The sequence below is a fragment of the Mytilus galloprovincialis genome, chromosome 3 (genome assembly GCF_965363235.1).
Source record: "Mytilus galloprovincialis chromosome 3, xbMytGall1.hap1.1, whole genome shotgun sequence".
Taxonomy (NCBI): Eukaryota; Metazoa; Mollusca; class Bivalvia; order Mytilida; family Mytilidae; genus Mytilus; species Mytilus galloprovincialis.
The window spans coordinates 99,752,714-99,772,310 of record NC_134840.1 but is presented as its reverse complement, the minus strand read 5'-3'; the positions used below and the strand labels follow the sequence as shown (position 1 = coordinate 99,772,310).

Sequence of the window (19,597 nt, the reverse complement as noted above, 5' to 3'; positions counted from 1 at the left end):
AGTAGAAGATTCTAAATCTGGATCCGTAAATTATTTTTACTACGGCACGAGGCAGACATTCGTTTTCCCTATACAACAAATGCAACTAAAAAATTCAGATGACTTCAACTTTGACAATTACTTTATAATAATCTGTTACTGTATGTAATGTTAAAACGTTTCTATAGATAGATAAAAATATCAATTAGTAATCGAAATATCTTGAAAAAATATTATTATATTTTGAAGTGAAAAGGTTTACGTCAACCCAATAGTTCCAAGCATTGCAACAAATGCTCCTATGTTAGCAACGTCGTTCTCTGAGCGTTAGTTATAGTTCCCGCCAAAAATCGATAATAAGATTATTTCCATTTTAGCGGATTTAAAACATCGGTGACCCCCCTTTTTTATCTATGCTTTTAAAATCTCCCCTGAAGCTGCAACTTATGCAGAAGTTTAAAGGAAAAAACATTAGTAGATTTTTTTTAGTCAAGAAAAATCTATAATAAATAGAAATTAAAAATGGCGGGAAATGTTCAAAGGCCTTGAAAAATAAGGAAACTGAGAAAAATAAATGTGTATAAGGTAAAAGTTACAATTGAATGTTTTAGTTACATGTATACCAGTTAAAGATCGTTTTTCAATAATTTCGCCTTCAATTAGCAACTTAAAGCGCTATTTCTATATTTCGGTATAACGCGACTCTTTACTTTTTGATGACGTCATATCTCGAAAACAACATCGGTGACCCCAATTTTTTTCCCACCTAAAATGTTGTAATAAGTATGATCGGTCTGCATGCAAAATTTCAATGAATTATTATTAGTAGTATAAATAGTGTGATTTCCCTTTAAAGATGAAAAAAGAAGATCATATTCTTTTTATAGAAAGGGTGTTATAGTTCATCTTAGCTCAACATAGTCTTTCAACAGAAATTTGTTTGATGTGTTTTATTTTATTTAGTTAAGTAATATGGAAAATAGATGCAATGACCTATATATACAAAATACATAATTTCTTGTAGATATTTATAGTTGAACAAATGTTCTTATTCGAGTGCACATAACGCTAACTTTGCCAAATTGGGAACCCATATTACTGTCATCAGTGATTGTTCAGTTGCATTATAACTTTCCAATTCGATTATCATCTAGTTATTAGCATTATGAATTGGCAAATGTTGATACATACTAATTACTACTCCGAAGACCAATTGATTGTTACAAAAAAATATAAGAAATTTAGAAGCAATATTCCAGATTAAAATTTCTTATTAAAGAGCTTAAATTGTGATTAACGAATCGGTTGATTTAGTTCTTTCCTTTAAGCCTCGGTCACACCTTACCGGATAGCACGAACAGATGCCTAACGGATAAAAGTAAAAGTTGTCCGTTGACAAAATTGTTATCCGTTGGGAGTCCGTTGATGTACTGAACGAATAAAACGGTGGTGTAAAGGATGCATAACGGACACACACCGGATATGCAACGTACGAGAAACGGAAAAGTACCGGACAGAACGGATGTCGAACGTACATCCAACGGATGAGTACCGCATAAAACGGACACCTAACGGAAGCGTACCGGATAAAACGGATGAACAAGATTTACGGAAAAATCAAAGGCGACAATAATAATACATGTAAATCGCATAAATATTCAAAATGTTTCTGTGTAACTGGTTTTTGTTTGTGCTTCAAAATTCCGCTAAAGGGCAGTGTCTGGCCTGAATAAGAACTGCTTGATTGTGAAGACGTGCCTATATTCTAAGATCGATTATGAATAATAAGAATGCATGAACCTTAAGAAATCTGACATACCAATAATTGGCATTTCTGACGCGAAATTTTCAATTGGCATTTATCTGTTTCTCATCCGTTCAACATCCGTTTTATCCGTTAAGCGTTCGTTAGAAGTCCGTTGGTGAATTTATCTTCCAGACCTCCAACGGATGTATAACGGACACGTAACGGATACAAAACGGAAACGAAATGGACGAGTACCGTACAAAACGAACGCCTAACGGACGTTCAACGGACATTTTATCCGTTGGACGTCCGTTCAAAGTTTTGAACATGCTCAAAATTTTCCACCGGACAGAACGGACGTCGACGGATACAACGTACGCTTAACGCACATGCAACGGATATGGACGGACGTCTAACGGATAAGATCGGACGTCTAACGGACATGAACGGATTGAAAAAAAAGTTATCCGTTAGGCGTCCGTTCGAGCTATCCGGTAAGGTGTGACCGAGGCTTTACAAAGACAATGCCTCACATTCATATGAATAATCTTTCATGCTCCTGTTAACAAATGATTCATGTGAAACTACACGCCCTTCATTGCAAAAATTAAGATGTTCTTACACCATTTTACTTATTTAGTTGTGTATAAGAGTTAACCCACCAGTAGTTTCACTTTCTTCGACATGGTACATCATACAGTTATGATGAATTAATCAGTAAACTTACAAGGTTTTAAGAGCCGTTAGGTCCCGGAAAATATTCGCATCTAGCATGGTCATTCGGTTTGCTTGCAATTCCCTGTAAAATATAATTCTTTTAATATATTATTGTATCGGAAGAAAAATAGTTCATTTAAGTTTCATTACAAGATGAAGTGAAACCTCTCCACTGACTAATTCAGATTGTCGTCATCTAGCTTATCGATTCATTCTTAAGATTCTAAGTACCCCTATTTTGTAAAATGACTGAATTTTAAAGTGCAACACATATTGATTTTTGTTTTATCAAATCATGGTTGACCTCATATAACTATTATTCAGGCTTTTAATAAAATTGAGAATGGAAATGGGGAATGTGTCAGAGAGACAACAACCCGACCATAGAAAAAAAACAACAGCAGAAGGTCACCAACAGGTCTTCAATGTAACGAGAAATTCCCGCACCCGGAGGCGTCCCTCAGCTGGCCCCTAAAGAAATATATACTAGTTCAGTAATGATGAACGCCATACTAATTTCCAAATTGTACACAGGAAAAGTAAACGCATAACAAAACGTACATTTAAAATTCAGTTCAAGAGAAGTCCGAGTCTGATGTCAGAAGATGTAACCAAAGAAAGTAAACAAAATGACAGTAATACATAAATAACAACAGACTACTAGCAGTTAACTGACATGCCAGCTCCAGACTTCAATTAAACTGATTGAAAGATTATTATTTCATCATATAAATATCAGGCACAATCCTTCCCGTTAGGGATTTAGTATCATACCATCATAACATATATAAGAAGAACATAACCCGTGTCATGCCAATAACTGTTTTTTTTTAAATAAATGTGTTTAGTTCCGATGCAAAGACCCTATAAGTGAATCAATATTAATGCCAAAATATGCAATCTTTAATGACCTGACAACAGTATCGTAACTATATCCCTTCTTAATAAGTCTATTTAAAGGTTTTGTTAGTTTCTGAGGTGAATACTGACATTTTTGTGCTTTATAAAGAATATTTCCATAAAAAATTGGATGTGAAATACCTGAATGTATAAGAAGTCTGCATGTTGAGCTATATTTACAAATGATGTCCTTATACCGATGATAAAATTTAGTAAATGTTTTGACTAGTTTGTGATATCGAAAACCCTGGTGTAATAATTTTTCAGTAATACATAAATTTCTCTCGTTAAAATCTAAAACATTGTTACATACACGAGCGAATCGTACAAGTTGAGATACATAAACACCGTAAGATGGTGACAAGGGAACGACACCATCTAAAAATGGATAATTACTTCTTTCTGATTAAGAAAGTACGGTACCTGACTTACCTAAGCTTATTGAACATACCAAATTATTTTAGTTGCACATTTTTTCTTCCTTTTAAGGAGTTGCCTACCCTTCCGGAGCACCTGAGATCACCACCAATTTTCTATGTTGGGTCTTGTGTACTATTATTCGTCTGTTAGTCTTTTTAGCCATGGCGTTTTCAGCTTATTTTCGATGTATGAGTTTGAAGGTACCCCTGTTATCTTTGGCCTCTATTTTAAATATTTTAAAGCGATATTCGAAGTCAATAAATATGTTTTTTCAAGTTTTCATTCTTCGTTAAAAAATCTTTTAATCCATCATACAAACATTCAAACCAGTGAAAAACTGTTGAATCTCTATATTGCTAAGCCTTGGCAATGATAATTTGAATTAGGCCATTAAATATAAGGTAAGTGTAGGTGAACGTGCTGTTGCTTTTACAATCTTACGTGAGAAATATTACATTTCTTGCAACAAAGGTACAGGAACAAGGGATTTGTTGATGACCATCCATGACCAGTGCAATATGTACTGAAAACGCCTCTTCAATACAATTTTACAATGTAACGGCATTAGCGAGACATGTTTACAGCTGCAAAATTAACTACTAATCAAGACATCAAATGTCATGGCCGACACATTCGTGCCATAGATGTTTCCTATATCCTTTTTTTGTCTTTCGAACTTTTTTCATCTGAGCGTCTCTGGTTGGTCTTATGTGGACGAAACGCGCGTCTGGCGTATTAGATTTTAAACCTGGTACCTTTTGTTAGCTGTTATTCGTGTGTTTCTCTGTCCTATATGTCCTTCCATTTATTTGTATTGTAGTTCTGTCATGTAATGTTGTTATTTTAATGTTATATTTAACATTGCCATAAAAGCGGGAGGTTTGGCATGCCATAAAACCAGGTTCAACCCACCATTTATTTCTTAAAATGTTCTGTACCAAGTCTGGAAAATGGCCATTGTTATATTATAGTTCGTTTCTGTGTGTGTGACATTTTAATATTGTGTTTCTGTTGTGTTGTAGTTCTCCTCTCATATTTGATGCGTTTCCTTCAGTTTTAGTTTGTAACCTAGATTTGCTTTTTTCTCAATCGATTTATGAATTTCGAACAGCGATAAACTACTGTTGCCTTTATGTTGAAACATACTTGATTCATATGTACAGATGTCTATAGTACATTATATATTCACTTTCCTTGTAGGTCTAAAAAGATTAATCGGCAAAGATAATATATTGAAGGTCAGCTCTAAAAGTCATCAAGAGTTTGTTTTGCAATGATATCGATGATATGTGTTATAGAAAAGTTATATAATCGACCATATCTATAACAATTATATCACGACCAGTATACATACTTTCAATCAGTTTATTTGAGGTCTGCAGCTGGCATGTCAGTAACTGCTAGTAGTCCTTTGTTAATGTATGTATCATTGGCAGTTTGTTTAGTTTCTTTTGTTATCTATTCTGACATATGACTCGAACATCTTTTAAACTTAGTTTTATTGTGCGTTTTGTTGTATGTTTGTTTTTCTACATTGGCTAGAGGTATAGAGAGAGGGTGATGCGATCTCCAAAATACATATTTAACCCCGCCGCATTTTTGCGCCTGTCCCAAATCAGGTGCCTCTGTCCTTTGTTTGTCTTGTGTTTTTTTCTTCAATTTAACTTTCTTTTATATAAGTTGTAAGTATGACGTCCATCATCACTGAACTAGCATACATTTTTGTTTCGGGCCCAGCAGTGGAACTCCTGTGGGTGCGGGATTTTAACATACTTTTGAAAACCCTTTGGAGGCCTGCTGTTTTCTGCTCTTTGGTCGGGTTGTTGTCTCTTTGAGACATTCCCGATTTTTATTCTCAGTTTTATTGTTATTTTATGTGCTTCCTTTGATGGGAAAATATTGTTTCCATTATTTTATTTCGCTCTTTTCCAGTTGCAATGTTTCTTAGGTTGTTGGAGTTGCATGATTTTTTGGGCAAATAATTTAACTTACAGGGTTTCAAGTGTTGTTAAGCCCTGAAATACATCTGCATCCAGCACTGTAATTCCATTGGAAGCAAGATTCCTACAAAACATCATTATTTTTATCAATACATAAAGGCGACTAGCAAACAATGTTAGTAAAACAAGTCATAATTGTTTTATATATATCATGTACATTATGTTAATCGCTTCAGGAGCTCTTTTCACAAAACACTTACGAGTAAAAATACTCGTAAATCATGAACATTTCAATACAACTTATAATCAATCTTAATCATAAGATTTTTTGTAAACAGAGTTGCTGTTTCTTTTGACAACACATTTTTGGGGATCTAACATGAGCTTACAAATAATCTGACGTTCATACGTATACAATGGCGATATAAACGTTAATTTAAGAAAAAAAGAAAACAAAAACGTTTCTAAGGGTCTTAAATAGTTATCAAAGGTACCAGGATTATAATTTAGTACGCCAGACGCGCGTTTCGTCTACATAAGACTCATCAGTGACGCTCATATCAAAATATTTATAAAGCCAAACAAGTACAAAGTTGAAGAGCATTGAGGATCCAAAATTCCAAAAAGTTGTGCCAAATACGGCTAAGGTAATCTATGCCTGGGAGAAGAAAATCCTTAGTTTTTCGAAAAATTTAAATTTTTTTCAACAGGAAATTTATAAAAATGACCACATTATTGATATTCATGTCAACACAGAAGTGTTGACTACTGGGCTGGTGATACCCTCGGGGCCGAAACGTCCACCAGCAGTGGCATCGACCCAGTGGTATTGTTTATTTTTCTATATTTTAACTATACCTCCCCGATTCGATCACCATCATAATTGGATCATAAAATATCGGTTCAGTACAGTATATTACCATTAAAGGAGACGTGACACGATTTTTTTTTTATTTTTTTTTTATCAAATTAATACATAAAAGTCGAAAAACATTTTTTATACAAATTTGCTTGTCAAGACCTGATCAATCGGCATTTTTTAGGTCAAAGACTCCATAATGAATTATGAATGATTTTTAGTAAGATAATGATCACGTGATCGTGCTGACGTCAGTGGTTACAAGCTGGGAAAAAGTCTCTTACTGTGGTAACAATTCGATCGGTATTGTCTGAAAAATTGTCGTTGTTAGACTTTTCGCATAAAGAATTTATATCCTTCTCTTGGTTATTTTGCACACACAATGACTCAAATTGATGAGGTCAATTGTCTGTATAGTTTGTCAGTAATCGGGAAAAGTGCTTTCAATACCGTCCATAGTGTATCGACATCGTCTGATGAATAAATTTAATAAACCGCTTTCGTCATTTTTTATTTATTCAAATAAAACTACTTTTAATCATGATTGAAAATATCAATTTCATAATTATTGATCATCAAATTGTTTTTTTTTTCTCTCAGTTACGATATTGCTATAATTATGTGTGCGCCCGAAACAGAAAGAATAAAAGAATAAACGATAATAAAAGTCAAATTAGGCGTTCGAAAAGGTTACGTTTTTGTTTTTGTTTTTGTTTTCTGTGTTTTTGGTTACAGTGAGACTTTCAATAGGTATAAACTATCACTAAAAATTATGCTTATTATATTTTTTTTTGGTTGGAAACCATACATCACGCCAAGGATTTGTATAGTGACAAATCCTTTATCACACTTTTTCTGCATTAGGATATTCAATTAACAATTTTATTACTCCCCCTTTTTATTTAAACATTTCAATTCAATATTTTAATTCCGTCTCACCTTATGTATAAAATTAAACAATACAAAACATTTATTGGAGGCTGTTGTTTTAGTAATTAAATTTTGACACCTATAGCATACTTGACCAGGTGAAAGGTAAGAAGGCACCTGTATTGTGATTTATTCACGTGTTATGTAATTTACCTTTTAAAACCATATATTCTTAAGAAAAAATACTGTAGCCTTATGTTGAAATAATTATTATAGTTATATAACACTTCTAAAGTATGCAACTCCATCCAAACCCTTATAAATCTAACTTCAAATTTAAGGAGTTACACAAAGTAAATTCAAATTCACATATTTCCACCCCTTTCTTCCAAATATCATTTAGCAATCTACCAACAAAATGCTTGAGGCCAGGAAAATATTAACAACTTAATATTTCTTCAAAAAGGGGTCAGTTGAATAAATGTTGAATTTTCAATTGGACTGAGCATGAACATGTTTACATGTAACATACTTCAGTCTTCGAGAACATGAGTTATGCATTAGTTGTATTTGGCTTTGGTCTAGATTACAGTATTTGTGCGTTATCTCTATTGATTTTACGTTAGTGGTTTCTGTACTTCGAACCGATCTTTTGAGTTAGACTGGTTTTTTATTAGACTGGTTTTTATAGTTCTTATTTACTGCTGTGAGACCACTATCACAAATTTGGATGGAGGGGTGGCAGGCACTCACAAACATATACCCCCCTCCCCCGACACATTGTGAATGTGCTTGTCTCAAATCAGGCGCATGTAGATCAGTAGTTGTCGTTGGTTCATGTCTGTCAATTTTTTTCTGCAGAAATTATTTTGTTATAAATAAGCGAGTTTTTTGTTATAAATAAGCGAGTTTTCTCGTTTAAACTGTTTCACATTTTCATGTTGCGAACTTTTATAGCCGAATATTTAGTAAGGGGTTTTCTCATTGTTGGAGGCCGTAAACGGTTATACCAAATAATTGTTTCAAACGACACTTTCTTCATTAATGATTAAGTTTCCATTTTAAAGAGAAATGTTTTTCATCATCTGAATCTTCACCAACTAGATAATTGTCAATAACTATATTCGATGTTCAATATAAGAATGAAAAAGACTTATGATTCACATTCTCGTATCATTTTCTTGTTTGCTTTTTAAGCTTTTGCCTAATAATTTCTTATGAAGTTATAGACATGCAATCATACATGCAAGCATACAAACAAGAAATATTACTTTACCATCTCAAGAAGTCAATTAAAAAAATGCATCTGTTATAAACCTTTTTATATCTGAATATTCTTAAAAGCAATAAAAATAAGATATATATACAGGTTGTCTATAAATAGTTATCAACGCTGGTTAGGGTATTTGATTGGTGATGCATATGGTACTGTATGGTCGTACTACAGGTATTCATTAAACATCAGGTAGTTTTACCTGTATTACTGTAACAATATTTCACCTGTTCCCTCGGCAAAACAAACATCCAGGATTTACACAAAGACCTTATGAAGTAATATTGCGTAATATCTATATCTTATCAATCCCCCATGTGACGTGGCACCTGAAGCTTGCAACTTCAAACGAGACCTGACATTGCGAAAATCAATCATCTGTACCGTTCACCTGTGACCTATGATGAACTCATGGCATGGCACCCAAGACCCAAATCTGGATTCCTTATGAAAGTGGGCGGAAAGAAGTGTAGAGTTCGGGCTTGTTAAAAAGTCCCATCTTTACACTTTCTAAGTCCGTGTGTCATACGAAAATCAGAATCGTGTCAATATTCTGTTTAATTATATTGTTGAATCCATCGGCATTATACATAATCATTTTTAATCACTGTCATGCGTTTTGTTGGAAAATAATCGAAACTAAATTTACACTGTAGCCATATGTCAATATGAATGAAAGGAACCACTGACGTAGTAGCCTCGTTCTGAGTGACTTCCGGGATGGACATGTACATATTTGACAGGTCGATAAATCGTTGCATTAAAATCGAAATAAAATACATATTTTAACAAATATTTGACACTTATTGCTATCGATGTATTTTTGGGGAAAGTTAAGTATAAATAAACATTTTTAAACACAAATTGAAAATCGTGTCATGCCTCCTTTGAACCCCACTTATTTCTATGCATGCAGTTTGATATAATACAGACATTCACAAGCAACTATTTTAAGATAAACTTTCCTTGTTCTGAAAATGTTGATTTACTCATCAATGTAAATCCACAGATCAATTTTGTTCTTACGCACCATTTTTTGTTATTTGTAGAAATGTACATGTGAAACGTGTTACTACAAAAATTTTTTACAAGCCTAGAAAAGTTTCAGAATACGTTTGACTTTAAATTAATATCTTAACTCAATGGAAATTTAAATGATATTTGAAAATCTAAGGAGTGCAATATAATTCCAACGCAAACACAATATCAACTGTGACAAACATATGTCTTTGCATAATAGAGATTTACTTACAAGTTGTTTATAGCTGCCAAGTCCTGGAATGCATGAATATTTACTTCCGTAATTCTATTATCATGCAGGTACCTGAAAAAAAATTATTTGAAAACATCTGCTACATCGAATGTTCTTATTTTCATAAATGTAAAAAGATTCTAGTAGCAATTTGTCTGATTGATTAGTTGATTGGTGTTAAATGATAATGTTGAAAAAATGTTTTTGCCCATTAAACTATTTATTCATATGTACTAATAATTTATGTATTTCTCTGTATTTGCATCTATTTGTACTTGGTTCCCGTCATGTTATGTTGTAATTTCAACGATATATTTGCATTGCATAAAGCGCAGAGGTTTGGTTAGCCAAAAAACCAGGTTCAACCCGACATTTTTTCTTACAAGTTATAAAGAGTCTTGAGTTCTTGGAAGACTGTCCCACTTATTGATGTTAACTGATTATTGGTCAGTGACCTGAAACATAACATTTTAAAATATACTAGTACTGCGACATCACATTAATCATGTTCATCAATACAAACAAATTAACAAAGTCATATGCACGCAACTTATGTTGCTATAATTTATTTATGACACAAGTTATCATACGTTATACATTGTATGCACTTATAGATTTGTGTATTACAAAAAAATAAGTAATTTATCATGTATGCATTAATTCATTTAGCGGCAATGATACTTCTTTGAATGTCATCTGTCACTCTATCACACTACAGACAGTTTTACACAATTGTTATTGATTGGTTTGAATATAAAACAACCGATATATAATAACAATATTTCAATATCATTGTATAAACTTTGGATATTTAGATTTTGACCGAAATGGTTAATATCGTAACTTATAATGTTTTTGATCATTAAACATTCATATGTTATGTTTGACACAATCGTTTTCTTTGTCCGAATATACTAGAATTTTTATAGAGGAAGTAAAAGTGGTTCTTAAATTTTCTGTCGACCTTTTTCGGGATCATCAGAAGCATACTTTGTTAATAAGGGAAATTTATATTGTGCGTGTTTTATTTTGATTGGGTTCTTACTATAACTTGTATGCGACGCAACCGCCATTATGATTTTATCATAAACATTTGATGGATGTAACCTTGAAAACCCTTTTCTTTACCATACAAATAAATATATTACTGTAATGTGCCTGCGCACTCACTTTCCCGGTTGTTCTTAAACATGAATTTCTTAATCTACATGTATAGTAGATATAAGTATTTTTTTTATCTCCATAGAAAACCTATGCATTCTCCAATCTTCTCCGCTTCGATTTACCTATTGTTCAGATAATGACCCAATAAAACCTCTATATTTATGCATAAATGCCTTATATTTTTTATTTAAAAGGGTATTTCTTTGATGATCTGCTTTAAAAGGTACTTATCAAACTCGTTTGCATATATTAGAATTTAATTCAATAATAATTAAATTCAGTTATTGTAATTATATAACTTGGTATGCCTAATAATGATTTGAATTGACGGTGTGTTCGATTCATTTTATACTGGTCACTTTCATATGCTAATTAGCTTAGCCGGCGAAATGCTAGTTCGTGCAATTTACCTCGTATGGTTTGGTCATTTGGATTCAAACCTTACACGGAGCTTGACCAAAGCTATAGAATTTTAAACACAGAATAAAAGATGATTATTCTTTTTAAGTTTTATATTTAAGCAATATTTTATAAAAAAATAAAATAATAGCTCAACAATTTAAATTGTTAATCTTGTTTCTCTTTGTAAAATAATTTTAACTTTGTTAAATGCTTGAAATAGTCGTTAACTTTTTCTTTTGCATAGATTGTCAATCTTTTCTTGGATATTATTTTTATATTTCTTTTTGTAAATGGAGTAGATGGTTATACTTAAAATGCTAGTTGTTATATTTAATTGTTTAACTGTCTTAATACGCTAATGAACATTTACCATGTTATTTATTCTTAATTCAAATCCAAATCTTGCAGTGCGAAGTAACCGGTGAGTAAGCCACATATTGATTTCAACATAAATGTAAATATAAATTCTTTTTCGTCCTCAATATGCATTAAATAGGTGCAACTGGACGTTAAGATACAATCTATGAATCATTACTTTTTGTTAACTTTTGCGAGTCATCAAGGATTTTAGTTAATTAATTAAAATATATATACTTTTCGATTTAATTGTTTCATAGTTTTCATGTGTTATAGTCGATGATAGGGTATGAATATTTCTCATTAACAATGATTAACGAGGGCCACTTCAATTGATATACGGTGGATACATCAATTATTTCTTTTATGATGTTCGTTATCAATATGACATTATCAATATGAATATACTTGAAATATCTGCCAATGGACACTGACAGCCACAATCAAGCTTTTTGTTTTTTATACTTTGGTTATTGACATTGTATCTTAACACTAATTGGTCAATGGGCAAATTGAAATATTTGTATTTCCATATTGATTCAATTGTTTAATTTAGGGATGTAACATTGACAAATGATATAATATTTTACTATTTTTAATGAAGCCCAGGTGGTCGTGTGGTCTAGTGGGACGGCTACAGTGCAGGCGAATTGGTGTCACGATATCTCAGTAGTATGGGTTCGAATCCCGGCGAGGGAAGAACAAAAAATTTTGCGAAAGCAAGTTTACAGATCTAACATTGTTGGGTTGATGTTTAAACGAGTTGTATATACATAATGTACACATCCATGTGCCACCATCACTGCTGGTGATCCGATGGATAAATCTGTTGTAGAGTTGTCACTGGCTCAGACGTACTTATAAATATGATTATTTTCTGTGACTGTATCTTACATTAACTTGTTGGATCCTTTACTATAGATAATTTAGCTAATCTGTAAAAATAACATCTCCATGCCTTATATATCAGGTACTGTAGTACGAAGCTATATTAAAACTGACGTAGAAAGGTAACACCCGGCCACCGAAAGCTTCATTTTTGATGAAGCCCAGGTGGTCGTGTGGTCTAGCGGGACGGCTACAGTGCAGGCGATTTGTTGTCACGATATCTCAGTAGCATGGGTTCGAATCCCGGCGAGGGAATAACAAAATATTTGCGAAAGCAAATTTACAGATCTAACATTGTTGAGTTGATGTTTAAACGAGTTGTATATACATAATGTACACAGCCATGTATCACCATCACTGCTGGTGATCCGATGGATAAATCTGTTGTAGAGTAGTCACTGGCTCAGACGTACTTATACATATAACTATTTTCTGTGAATGTATCTTACATTAATTCGTAGGATCCTTTACTATAGATAATTTAGCTGATCTGTAAAAATAACATCTCCATGCCTTATATATCATGTACTGTAGTACGACGCTAGATTAAAACTGACGTGGAAAGGTAACACCCGGCCTCCGAAAGCTTCATTTTTAAGGAAGCCCAGGTGGTCGTGTGGTCTAGCGGGACGGCTACAGTGCAGGCGATTTGTTGTCACGATATCTCAGAAGCATGGGTTCTAATCCCGGCGAAGGAAGAACAAAAAAATTGCGAAAGCAAATTAACAGATCTAACATTGTTGGGTTGATTTTTAGACGAGTTGTTTATACAATAAATGATATACATGTATTATATTCAACACAACTGGTCTTTTAAGTTTATTTTTGTGGCACATATGTCACACAAATTCCATGCTCTGAAACATTTATAGCTTATTATGTCAAAAGGAGAACTTTTATTAATAACAATAATGTTTTGTTTTAAAATGACTTCCTGACATAAAATAGCATCATGCGATAAGTGAATCGTACAACAATAATCTTTAATCTATCATATATTTTCCCTTTGTTTTATCTGATTCATTAGCAGATAGTAGATAAATATCTCCAGGCACATCGGCTATCTCGAGAAGTAAACACACTGACCGCCATACAATAGTCAACACTAATAAGCAATCAATCTGTTGCAGATTACTCTAAACTAACTTATTTACGCGGGTACTTTATTTCGCGTTTAGCCGTTACTTTTCGACTTGTGGCTATTCATATTCGCGATGTTTTAATTTTGTTGATGTATTTATATGGGAGAAGATTGAAGTTTAATATATTCGCGACGATTTATATTCGCGTTATATTTCTAATCGCTCGCGAAAATTAGTTGGTTTACAGTATAGTGAGATTTATCAATTTGAAGTGTCCCTGTTAGCTAATGACTTACATAATGATACAGTTAAGCTATCTTATGAATTCAGTTACACGATTCTTATAACCTTATTTTGTGTTTCTTGAAAACAGTGCACCTGATCATATGTGTCATGACATTAAAATAAATTTATTACAAAGATTTTTGACGAACATTTTCAAAACCAGAATGGAAATGAATTAAAAAAAAACTTTCATATACTGTAATGAACCTGAGATATAAAGAATAAACGTAGAAAAGAAATATACTGCACCAGTTGACCAGCAAACAAACGTTACACAATGTTGTTTTTGTTTGATAAATTAACTTACAAGTTTTTAAGCCCCGTCAAGTCTTTAAATGCATTTTCATCTATCATTGCTAATTTATTGTCGTTCAGAAGTCTGGAAAAAAATATGAAAGGTAGTGCTCCTATAAATACATACATACATATTTACTTAAACATAGAAAGCCATAAGGTAACTTTGTTGTTACCTTACTTCCTTATGTCGTAACTACAATCTCGTTGCCTTTTCACGAAAGTGACCTACCGAATTAGACTATATACCGGCTTTGTAATAACACGAGCAACACGACGGGTGCCACATGTGGAGCAGGATCTGCTTACCCTTACGAAGCACTTGAGATCACACCAAGTTTTTGGTGGGAGTCGTGTTGCTCAGTCTTTAGTTTTCTATGCGTTTTATGTACCTATATCTTTTTTTGTCTTTTTCTCTTTTTAGCCATGGCGTTGTCAGTTTATTTTCGATAGATGAGTTTGACTGTCCCTATGGTATCTTTTGCCCCTCTTTTTCAGTGTTCTTGTAATTATTTATACAACTTTTGTATGTAATGTGCGTGTATGTCATTTACCTGTTACTACTTTTTTGTGGCGTCGATCCTTTCGTTTTGCAAACACAAACTTCCTAATTCTATTTCGCTCTTTTGTGTAATTTCCAGAATTATTTTAGTTATTCGTTGTTATTCTCTGTTAGACGAAACGCGCGTCTGACGTACTAAGTTATAATCCTGATACTTTTGATAACTATTTGCACCACTGGGTCGATGCCACTGCTGGTGAACGTTTCGTCCCCGAGGGTATCACCAGCCCAGTAGTCAGCACTCGGTGTTGACATGAATATCAATTATGTGGTCATTTTTATAAATTTCCTGTTATCAAACGTTTGAATTTTTCGAAAAACTAAGGATTTTCTTGTCCCAGGAATAGATTACCTTAGTCGTATTTGGCACAACTTTTTGGAATTTTGGATCCTCAATGCTTTTCAACTTTGTAACTGTTTTGCTTTATAACTATTTTCATAGGAGCGTCACTAATGAGTCTTAAGTAGACGAAGCGCGCGTATGGCGTACTAAATTATAATTCTGGTACTTTTGATAACTATTTAGCAAGGTGAAATTTACTAATTATTTATGCATTTCTCTGTATTTCCATCTATTTGTACTTAGTTCCCGGCATGCAATGTTGTAATTTGAACGATATATTTGACATTGCATTACGCGCGAAAGTTTGGATAGCCACAAAACAAGGATCAACCCGAAATTTTTTCTTACAAGAAAACCAGAGCCTTGATTCATATAACATTTAAATCTGAAAATCTGTTTGGACTTTGACATTGATGTTTTGGAAGAATTGCCTGAACACAGAACACAAAATACCAAAGATGAGCAAAATGATATCCGCTGGACATTCAAACTCATAGATCGAAAATAATAGCACAACGCCATAGTTTAAAGCTAGAAAGACAAACAGATAAAAAACATCGTACTCAAGACACAATATAGAAAACTAGAGACTAAGCAACACGCACTCAACCAGAACTGGGTTTGGTCTCAGATGCTCCGGAAATAGAAGCAGATTCTTCTCAATATGTGACACCCGTCGTGCTGCTCGTTTTATAACAAACTCGGTAAATAGTCAAATTCGGTAGATTATTGAAGTTTCGACATAAGGAACATATCCAGTATCATCTGTGAAACGAATATTGTATTACTGTCAACCAACTCGTGATAGCGTCCGTAAAATTTCCAAAGGGAAGATTTCAACTTAACTATTTGGAACTCTTTGTATAATAGCTGTCTTGTGAGCAGAAACCCTCTATCAAAGAAATTATGATTTGAAATACATGCCCGGGAATATCGTATCAATTAGGATATATATATATATATATATATATTTCTAAATTGAGGTTAATTATATGGCCTTCCAAATACCGTTTCGATCCCTCACATCACTGAAGAGACATTTATTGTCGAAATCCAAATCTGGTGTACAAATTTTTGACACCTCATGTTTGTGGTATAACATTTTTGCCCCAAAGTGTTTTGTTTTCTGTTTAGTATTAAATTAATATTAAAATCCTTTTGTTACATCTTGTGATGAATTTATTTGGCAATCGCCAATGACAGTCAGCAGGGTTTAAGAACATTAGTTGATCGACCTGTTAGTCAAATGCGTTTTGTTAAAATATACTTTTCACTTTTTTGGTCTTTTGGAAAATGTTGTTTGTGCTGTATTTAGACCCTTCTACAACGAGATTGTTTAACAAAGTGGTATATAGATTAGAAAAATCAAAACTTTGAACAGATTCAAAATCACCAATGTATGCATGCAATTTATCAAGTACTTCCAACGAGTTTTTGACACTCCAAAAGTTATTAATTCCACTATTTTCAAAGGCCTTATTTGAACAATTTATTTTCAGGTTTTTTATTGTACTAAGTGTACTAGTAAGTAGAATAGACAATTTAGTAGTGGACAATGGCTTGAAGATGAAATAAATCTATATTTGTAAGGTTTTTTGTGAAGCTTCGGAAGCCAGTACATAGTTTGGATTTTCATTGTATTTGGTTCTGCTTGTAAAAAGTAGCTAAAAGTTTGTGTTTGTTAAAGATGTCGTTTTCTGAAAATGAAGTCAGTTGGAATGTTAGTGAATTCGTGATTTCCTGTTGCAGAACCTCAATAAAAAATTTACGTCAAACAATAATGATATTATTAGCAGCTTTATCAGCCGGGACAAAAACAAATTCCTTGGCTAGTTCTTTAAGTTTATGTTTTATACGCGAAATTTGGTTTTTATGGTTGTTGTTAAGAGTAAAATTTTCTTTAAAATGTTGTATTCGAATATCAACTATCTCTGAATTAAAAAAATAGTCCAATGAATTTTGGTCAGCTTTTCCCGTTTTACCAATTTCAAACAGTAGGTACGGAATGAGTCGTGGATGATATTACGACACTCATTCCAATTAATAATTGACGGGGGACGCTATTTAGGTCCTTTACTGAGAAATGATTTACACTCGGTCGCGAACGATGTTAAGGTCTCCTGTTATGACATGGGAAATGGGGCCATAAGTGTATTCGAAATAACTGCAATTACATGACAAAGGTGTATTTTCAATGATATTTTACATCTTTACACAATTGGCTATAATTAAACACATGTTTCCGGGTAGCTTTCATGTAAATATAACAAATAAGAGGGAGTTCAGTATTATCAAAATATCCAGGAATATGGTCTTTAACAGAATGGTCGTTAAAAATACCGGCAATATTTACAAAATCAAAACCTTTATTTACAAAATTTATTTTAATAAAATGTTTTTTAAGATCTTCAGGGCGATCAATTTTGCAAAACAGTATAGAATAACAATATGCAATTATAATTTGAACGATTTCATACTTAGGACTGTAATAAGAAATTGTGTTGCAATCCTCTAAAATTTTGTTTTATTTATCTATAGGTAAAAAACAGAGCTTAGTAAACAGATAATGTCTGCCGTTGTTTTTTGATATAGAAATTAGGTCCGAAATATTTGTATGGTTGGTCCAACATTTTCTTTATTTGAAATTATTTCTACGTCCATGAGAACGATTTTTACGAACAGTTTTAGAAACTATATCCAAAATGTTAACAGAATCAGTTCTTGACATATTGCCAATTCCCATGATATTATTATTAAGACCGAGAGGGTAGATTTTTTTGTAATTTTTTAATCCAATTTAATTCAATTATTTTCCGTGATCGTACAAACTTTGAATGAGATTCACTAGGCAACTTATTCACTACTTATTAAGGTTGAACTGTTAAATATTTAATAGGATCATTGTGCTTCTTAAGATGTTGATAAATGATACTTTTGAATTTATTGGGTCTTTTAAAACGATATAGGTGTTTTTGCGTGCGTTTAGACAAATATCGTCCAGTTTCACCTACGTACTGAATACTGCATCCCGTTTTATTTTATGTGAGTAAATACTGTTTGTTTTTCAAGTAATATCAGTTTCAAAATTTATAGAAAATGTGCGACCATTAAACGTGGATCTTACCGTAATATTTGTGAAAAGACAAGGACATGTAAGTCATTTTTTGGTATGACACTTGTCGATAGAAGGGTAACCACGATTTTTATTGTTAAAAATGTTAGCGATGGTAGTATTTTTAGATCAGCGATAAGAACTTTTTTAACTAAAAAACTGTAAAGAAAACTAATGCGAAGAAAGTGTCCATGTCAATAGTTATATGCCCTACACAGGAATGAAAGAGAAGAGCGAAACCCATATGTGGTCGATTTGCCGATGTAATTGGAACTTAATATTTTAGTCATCAAGGGAGGTTATATGAAGGTTCTTTATTAATATATATCAGTTTCAAAGCCACAGCGCAGACCAATTTGTAGTTAATGAATATCAATTTTTATGTCAAATGTATTATGTTATATTCTATTAGAAAGTTTGCATCTCGATTATATGCAATTATATTTGACATCATGCAGCCCTGGTCATATAACATATCCTGTTAATAACAGTAAAAGTATCTTTCCGAAAGAGCGTGATGGACAATTCGTCACAAATTACAACATTCAATTATACATATTTATGGGTTTTTTTTCTGATATAGAAGAGGGACGAAAGATACCAGAGGGACAGTCAAACTCATAAATCGAAAATGAACTGACAACGCCATGAATAAAAATAAAAAAGACAAACAGACGAACAATTGCACACATGACATAACATAGAAAACTAAAGATTAAGCAACACGAACCCCACCAAAAACTTGCGGGTGATCTCAGATGCTCCGGAAGGGTAGGCAGATCCTGCTCCAAATGTGGCATCCGTCATGTTGCTTATGTGATAACAAATCCGGTAAATAGTCTAATTCGGTAGGTCACATTCATGAAAGGGAAGGGGATTGTAGTTACGACGTAAGAAACATATCCGTAAAATTTACGAAGGGATGATTTCAACTTTACCATTTGGAACTCTTGATTTAATAGCTTCCTTGTTAGTAGCAACCCTCTATCAAGTAAATCATGATAGGAAATGCAAGCACGGGAATATCGTATCAATTTGGAGATATATACCCCGTATGCAGGTGCTGCTGGAATATTGCTACTTAGAAATGGAAAGTTCACAACTGAAAAGATGAAATCATCTCTCTTGTCGTAAAGTTTTGTTTTCAACCG

The 19,597-nt window shown here is 33.0% G+C and overlaps 1 protein-coding gene across 1 annotated transcript in view; it reads right to left on the bottom strand.

Moving 5' to 3' along the window:
- The window catches only part of LOC143069521 (uncharacterized), an 82,374-nt gene that overhangs the window by 17,224 nt on the left and 45,553 nt on the right, over positions 1-19,597 (bottom strand). The window contains exons 6-10 of the mRNA XM_076244201.1: positions 14,443-14,514; positions 10,341-10,412; positions 9,958-10,029; positions 5,756-5,827; positions 2,454-2,525 (exon numbers count right to left, since the gene is read on the bottom strand). Of these exons, the coding sequence (XP_076100316.1) occupies positions 2,454-2,525; positions 5,756-5,827; positions 9,958-10,029; positions 10,341-10,412; positions 14,443-14,514 (360 nt within the window). The remainder of the gene's footprint in view (positions 1-2,453; positions 2,526-5,755; positions 5,828-9,957; positions 10,030-10,340; positions 10,413-14,442; positions 14,515-19,597) is intronic.